This window comes from Gavialis gangeticus, unplaced genomic scaffold (genome assembly GCF_001723915.1).
Source record: "Gavialis gangeticus isolate Ggan-Ray unplaced genomic scaffold, GavGan_comp1, whole genome shotgun sequence".
Lineage (NCBI taxonomy): Eukaryota > Metazoa > Chordata > Crocodylia > Gavialidae > Gavialis > Gavialis gangeticus.
In genome coordinates this window covers 263,384,506-263,391,910 of record NW_017729032.1, presented here as the reverse complement: position 1 = coordinate 263,391,910, position 7,405 = coordinate 263,384,506, and the positions used below count along the sequence as shown (strand labels likewise).

The following is a 7,405-nucleotide window of genomic DNA, read 5'->3' as shown; positions in this document are numbered from 1 at the left end:
ACATCCATCACATGAGAAGGAGGTACAGGGATGCAGTGACACCTCAGCTAATCACTTGAGCCAGCTTTGAAAACTGCATTGTGCCAGCTGGCTGGCAGCAAGCAGCTTCGGTGGGCCCAAAAGTCTGTCTTAAAAATAATCTGGTACCTTTTCAAGCAAGGAACCGTGAACTTTTCAAATGCTTTTTTAAGAACTCAAGCACAACTACAACAGCTTTGTTCAAAATGAATTAGATAACCCCAACACTGGGGTTAGAAATAGATATGTACTGGGTACGTGAATTAAAAGTGAAAAGCTCTCCTTGCTTACAGTTAATACACTGGCTCTTCAGCAAAACTGAAAGGGAACAATCAAGTCCACAACTTTTAAAGCTTTTTAATTTCAAACACACTGGCATTCCTATTACACATTTCCATCATTAATCTATAAAGGATTCATAAGGTGGTGTTATAAAAGCTGGCTAATAAAAAGACTAGATTACCTTTGAAAAAGTGTACAAACACATCAATCTAAAGAAGCACAAATATTATTTTATGGTGGGAATCAATTAGTAATGCAGAAAAAAATGTATTTATAATTTTAGTGGGATCACCAGGAAAAATATGCATCAATTGAAAAGGCATAGTAAACAAGTACTATTCACATATCTTTACTTAATCTTTTATCCATCTGAACAATAAATAAACAAAAAAATCCCTTAGGTCTATAGTAATGTTGATACGATGGCTAGGGAGACAAAAGCTACACAGGCTTATGGAGGCTAAGAGCGATGATCTATGCAACTAAGAAAAGTTGCTCAATGGTCAAAAGAAACTAGAGTTAAGCGCTGAAATGTGTATTTACTGCTTCAATTAAGCTAACTGCAGGCAGGTAGAAGGTAACAGCCCTCAGCCAGCTAATAAGCCTATTTTTAAATGTTTTTTCTTCCCCCTGTAAGGCAACTCCTGGTGTGAATAATAATGCTAAGTGAAAAAAATGAACAGCAGTGACCAACTCCTCCTGCTGCTCTAATTAAGAGAATGGCATTATAGTGATATATACCAGCTGAAGATCTGTTCCTAAATCTGGCTACTGGGACTATCTGTCACCCTTAAGGACCTCCCTTAACTTTCATTTTAGCTCTGCCATTCACTTTCAGCTTTCAAAGCTGAAATGTCACTTTAAGGCTGTGATTAAAATGTAGTCCTTTCAAAGGCAACTGCAAAATGTACTTCTTTACCATGGAGAACAGGGGAAAGCACCCTAGGTGACCATGTACTAAAAGGTTATTAAAACTTTCTGGGGCTAGTTTCTCTTCGAAAATGGCATAAATATCCATCTAGCCAATCACTTGTTAGCTTATCACATAAAAGGCCCAATCCAAACCTTCAGTACTTTTACTCAGTGTGATTCAACATGACTAAGTAAAACTCCAATAAGTAAAACTTCTAAATATAGACTTACTTGTTTGCCAGCTTGGGCCCAAAATACCTATGCACATTTTTAAGACACATTACAACCCTGAATACAGCAGGCCTTTGGAGTAAAGCCATGTGCATACAGTTCTCATTAAAGCACCTAAAACCAATTTGAGACCGACACCTGATTACCTTGTGGACAGAAGTCTCATCGCATCAAAGACATACAAGTCAGGCAGGTAGGGTTTACTGCACTGTCTGGCTTTTGCACCAGGATACATCCATAATTTAAAAGCACAAGCTTTTTCCAACCTGTGGTTAAGAAAAACTATACTTGAAAATTCAAGAAAGGAGTCCACATTTCACCTGCAAAGGCTTCAAGCTTTATCCTGAAGCAAATGCTTTCAGTTTCCTTATAAGTTAAGTTTTATGATGGAAACACTAAAATAGCGAGCTCAGCTCTCAACAGGCATGCAGCTATTCATGTCAGAAAGTATAAACAAATAATAATAAAAATATATCAAAAGAGATATCTCTAAAGAGATTCATTACTATATTCTTAAAATAAAGAAATACACAGTATTCATACTATATATGAGAACTGCAAGGCAGAGTATTACAACATAGGGATGAGATCTTCTCACCAAGCATGACGACTATATGTTCACTCAAATCTGAGTTGTGTGCATGTGCACACAACAGTGAGGAACAGACTCTACAGGATTAAAGAACTTTCCCATCTTTGTGGTACATACCTCTATGCTGCTCTCATATACCAAATAAAAATTCATTTAGGCGAATATTTGTTAATTTTAAATTACATATTTACACTGTATCTACAAAGCCTCAACCCAAACCCCACATCCTACAATTCAAGCAAAAAGTCCTGGAACAAATTTACCAACAGACAAACAAAAATACTATGTGGTTTTCCTTTTTTGCAAAGCAGGCACAACCCAGGTGCTGCTAAGCAGTTTTCCAGTCACACTGTACAGAAATGTCTCTTCCAGGTTTGCCAGAGCAGATTCTTTAGCTGCTGCTGCCACCTTGCTGTCGCAAGTGCAATTGCAAGATGAGATCTTGAATTTCTTCCCTTTTGTTTTTCACCACCCGACGAGGGAACCAACGCTCCAAGTGCATGGGCTGCTCAAAGTTAATGATAGGATTCTGGTGACAGAAAGAGAGAAGTTTATAGCAAGGATCTTTAAAGAGATCTTTACTCAAATAACAGCTTTCCCACACAATCTCCAAAGTGTGCCACTGCTGAGAATGGACAGCATTATAAAACCTTTTGCTAGGGAGGAGGACTGTAAATGAAGAGTTTGTCACATATAGGCTCCTGCAAGTTGTGCAAACTGAATGATGAAGAAGAACTAGCATAATAAGCCCATCTGTCTCCCTTGATGGATTCTTGGCTAGTGAAGAAATAAGAATGACTCTGGAGTTCAGGACACCAGTGGGAGAGACTGTAGGATAAGGGTAAGACTTTTTGCCCTGTGGCACCAGAAACCATGCTTGGGATAGATTGCCTGCACTGGTACTGTGCCCAATGTTCCACAGTCCACTTGCAGAAATGGAGAATACATAGAGTGCAGTGGGCCCTAATCACCTAGGGTTGCCTGGAGGCCACAAATTAGCTGCCACAAACCCAGAATTGGGGGCTAGGGGGCAGTGGGGAATGCAACTTTAATTACCTTCCTTCACTAGAAGGAAACTGTGATATCCACGTGTTACATTTTAATGGGGGGGGGGAAAAAAAGATAAGAGTATAAAAAAGCACCTGATGAAATTACTAGGAAATTAGCTGTTCAGAAAGAATTATACTGAACTTCAGCTCATGCCTATGCAGCAGCATATATTTCTCTGCACAAAGACTTGCCAGAGGGCTGAGGCGCAACCCATGAGTTTATATGCAAAAGTCACTAGGTGAGAAATACAAGAAGGATAAGCACAGGCTCCAAACATGTCAGAACAGCTAGGAATCTTCAGGTAAGCCAGGGGAAAAACCAGTGTCACAGCCAGAAACCTCTACAAAGAGAGAAGTGGGAGGTCAGCTGCATAGAGCCTAGCTCCAAAACATCTGTTCTTAGGTTAAGAATGGATTTTCTCTTTGTTTACTCAAAGAGAATAATGCATTAACTCTGATTATTATACTTTTCAGAGACATTTGAGGATTTCAGTCAGAGTGACATAATTTTTTCCATACTGTACCTGGAAAAAGGCTTCCACATACTGCAGTAAATATACCCCACAATCACTGCTGTTATCCTGTTTAGGGACTCTAGGACAGAAATCAATCATTGTTGATTTGCCGAACTCCCGGTGGGTTTTTCGTTTAACTTCCCATTCTATTTCCAGGTACCTAAAATGAAAACAGGTTAGATAAAATATTCACATAATGATTCTCTCATTCAGCCCTTTTGAGGGTATTACTCAGAACTTTCCTAGAAATAGGAAAACATCACAAATTTTCTAATGGTGCAGTATTTTGTTATATATTATACTCCATTTAAGTGTATAACCTTCCAACTGAAAACACTACATGCTTACCTGGGGCATACACTTATTTGAACTTAAACTCATTAAATAATATACAGCACTGTTAATACTGTGGTACCGGCAGTCCTAAACTGACTAGCTTCCTTCATTTAAAAGACTTTTGATGGCTCCTTCCCTTTCTCTGTTTCTGATGCAGTTATATGGAGTATAATTAGTACAAAATAGTTACCATTACAGTTAGCTTGTTAATGGAGTGCAGTTAAGTTACTAAGATACTGAAAAATCATGAATTTAAGCAGTCTGTGCACTTAATCAATATGCAGACAAATGGAGTTTGTTAACTATGAGCCACGTTCAACAAACAGGAACCAGCTCTGTGTAAAGTAGTTAAGCAAATTATGTACTTGTCCAGCATTCAGGTAAATAAAGTACATCATATTCATGGATGTCCCTACCAAATTATTTACATTAGGCATGTCACATATATGATCTGTGGGTTGGATCCAGCCCATGGAGCTGCCTCATTAAGACCAAGGTGTGGTAAGCTCTGGGCATGGCCTACTGAAAAATGTGGGGTCCTGTGGCCCCAGTAGACATGGCCGTTGAGACCACGGGGCTGTGCAGCTCAACATAGACCTAGGAGACCCTGTGGTCTTTTGGGACATCTATACATGTTCCAGGGTGGAGGTAGGGGGTGGTGTTTTAATTAGAGCAGCTCACAGGAACTGCTTTAATTAAAATGCCCAAAGTGTCTTGTGTACTCAGCACCCCACACTTTAACTAAAGCCTGCTCAACAAGCTTTAGTTAAAGTGCCCCTGCTGCCATTTTGAAATGTGGGGATGCTGAATACGTGATGGTGAGGCTGCTGGAGCATTCTAATTAGAACGCGTCAGAGCAGGCATCCAACCTGTGTACAGACACCCTGGGGCCTGCTGCTGCTTGCACCCTTCTGCCAGATCAAGTACCCAACTAGCCCATAGCTGCTTGCCACAAATGCCACCCCCATAGCTGCCATCACTGCTGCAGCCATTGCAACTGTGGTGGCCACCTCATTCCCCCAGGCCAGATCCAGCTCAGGACCCCAAGCGAGTTTGACACCCGTACTTTCTATAATGTTTGAGACAGCCATGGTAGATGTAGTCTTATGGAGAAGGCAACTCTGATCAGCTCCCTGTACAATGGTTAATGAAGCCATTAAGACACTTTGGAACTTCTTAAACCCATACACCTCAAGAAACTGTAATCATCCTGTAAACTTCATGTTGGCAGCATACCAGTATATATGGTATACACTATAGCTTTCAAGCTGGCAGGCAGCCCTTTTTATAATTTATCCACAATGCTTCAGGGATTGTTGTAATTTACAGATGTGTTAGGCTGGCCACAAGGAGGCTTCCCTGCTACCTTCTGACACCAATAAACTGAAAGGATCCAGAGTTCAGATGAAAGTTGGCTTTGATTTACTGTGGACCTGACTGCCATCTCCTCCTACAAGAAACATGACAGGAAGGGAACCTGTGAAGAAAAAGTTCAAAGGTTCCTTTAGAAGAATTTTCTCCAGTGTTGGTGATGTGGAGTGAGGTTTGCCTCTCCCCGTTCACAGTACTATGTTCAGGTCCCAAACTTCATAGGTCCCACATCCCTGCAGGAGCATTTAATTTAAAACTACTTCACAATTCCCTGTGGCCCTCCCTGGCTTGTTGCTGCTATGCTCTACTAGAAACATGCTTACAAGACTCCTCCTGGCAGCAGCAACCTAGAGGTCTCTGACTAGGGGCATTCCAAAGCACAGTCTATTTACTTTTGAATAGGAGTCTGATGGTGGGAAGATTTTTAATGTCTATGTATGGATATTTGGCATCTAGGAAGTCCTGTGTGTGCCCAGAGCAGGAAGGTGATATCACAGAATTCACTGTCCCTTGACCAATCCCAGGACAGTGTGACCAGGGTTTAAATTGCACAGAGATGTAATCTGTGCATGCCACTAGGTCATCTTCTTTTTGCTGTATTTGCTTGAGTGAATACAACCAGTTTCAAGCTAGCTATTTAATATGGTCAATAAGGTGTTTATTTTAAAAAGATTTTGGGGGGCATTATATTAATTAGTTCTGTGCAAAACTACTGAAAAGATACAGTGTCAATACAGCTGTTGAAATGACACTATCCAAGATTACACAAAATCCTGTCATTTTTATCTGTAGCTTCTACACAGATACTTGTAGCAATGCTGCTATTCTAACATGCCATAAACCACTACTTCAACTCAACACAATCACCTCATATACAATTCTTCCCTCTGCCCCCCCCAGTACTTTCAATAAAGAATACTGAGTTTGCAGACTTCATTCCAATGCTCAACAGATAAAAAAAAAAGTCTAAACATATTCTTAGTCTTGCCTTCCAGGCTATTTATATGTGCTTTAATGCAATTAAAACAGTATGCCAAATTTTCAGCTAGCCAAATCTGGTATCATACTTCAACTCCTTGCAAAAAGGACAATCATGTAATCATGCATACAATGTTGCACCAGGGCAATTATTCACTCAAAAGAAATGAGCACTTTTTACAAACTGGCCATTTAAAAAGAACACTTGCAGATTTAAAAAAGAAACTTCTCATCTGTGTTACTAACAAAACACTCCTACTATTAAAACACAGAATTTGAAAAATCTGCTATTCCTTCTACCATTAATTTTTCCCCTAATGCACTATATCAGGGGTTGGCAACCCCCGGCATGCATGCTGAGCATGGCACGCAAAGCCATTTTCCAGAAGCTGTTTGTAGCCTCCTGGCTGCAGCTGGCCCAGGTTCTGAGTAGCTGCTGATAGCCACAGAGCCTGGGCTGCTCCCATCAGCCAACTGGGAGAATGGAAGTCCTGCTGCAACTAGCCTCTCTGTGCACTGCTGCTTTGGGTTGCACACGCTGTGCTCTGGAGGGCCCAGGGGAGGGCAGCAGGGCTGGGAGCGCAGTGTGTGCAACCCAGAGTGGCAGTGCACAGAGGGGCTGCACAGGAAAGCTGCCTGCTGCTGCAAGCTCCGTGCTGCCCTGGTCACACTTCCCCTGTGTGCACGGGAGCATCATGGATGCCACGCAGGGCTGTGCCGCTCACTGCTGCCCCTGCCTGCAGGGGAAGCATGGCCAGGGCTGTGGGGAGCTCGGAGAGGCAGGCAGCTTTCTGCGCCCCCCACTGAGCCCTGCCATGCTGAATTCCACACGCTGCTCTGCAGAAGCGGGGGCAAGGGCACCATCGCCAGTATCTGCTGCCTCCTTGGGGCTGGGAGGCAGCCAGGCCGGAGCAGCAGCAGCTGTTTGCAGCCTCCCGCCTGTAGTGGGCCCAGGTTCTGGGTAGCTGTTGATAGCCACACAACCTGGGCTGGGGGTCAGGGACTTTGGGTGTGGGGCAAGGGGCACAAGCAAGGCATCCTGCCATGTACCCTCTGCCCTTGTTTTGTTTTTCTGGCACTCTGGCACCTTCCAAGGTAGGCATGGGGGGGGGGGGGGGGGG

At 42.4% G+C, this 7,405-nt stretch overlaps 1 protein-coding gene across 2 annotated transcripts in view; it reads right to left on the bottom strand.

Moving 5' to 3' along the window:
* Positions 1 to 355: 355 nt before the first annotated feature.
* SENP7 (SUMO1/sentrin specific peptidase 7) overlaps positions 356 to 7,405 on the bottom strand; it is a 78,143-nt gene continuing 71,093 nt past the window's right edge. For both annotated transcript variants that reach the window (XM_019523720.1, XM_019523721.1), the window contains 2 exons: positions 3,609 to 3,759; positions 356 to 2,564 (listed from right to left, as the gene is read on the bottom strand). In XM_019523720.1, coding sequence (XP_019379265.1) covers positions 2,427 to 2,564; positions 3,609 to 3,759 — 289 coding nt within the window. In that variant the 3' untranslated portion in view covers positions 356 to 2,426. The remainder of the gene's footprint in view (positions 2,565 to 3,608; positions 3,760 to 7,405) is intronic.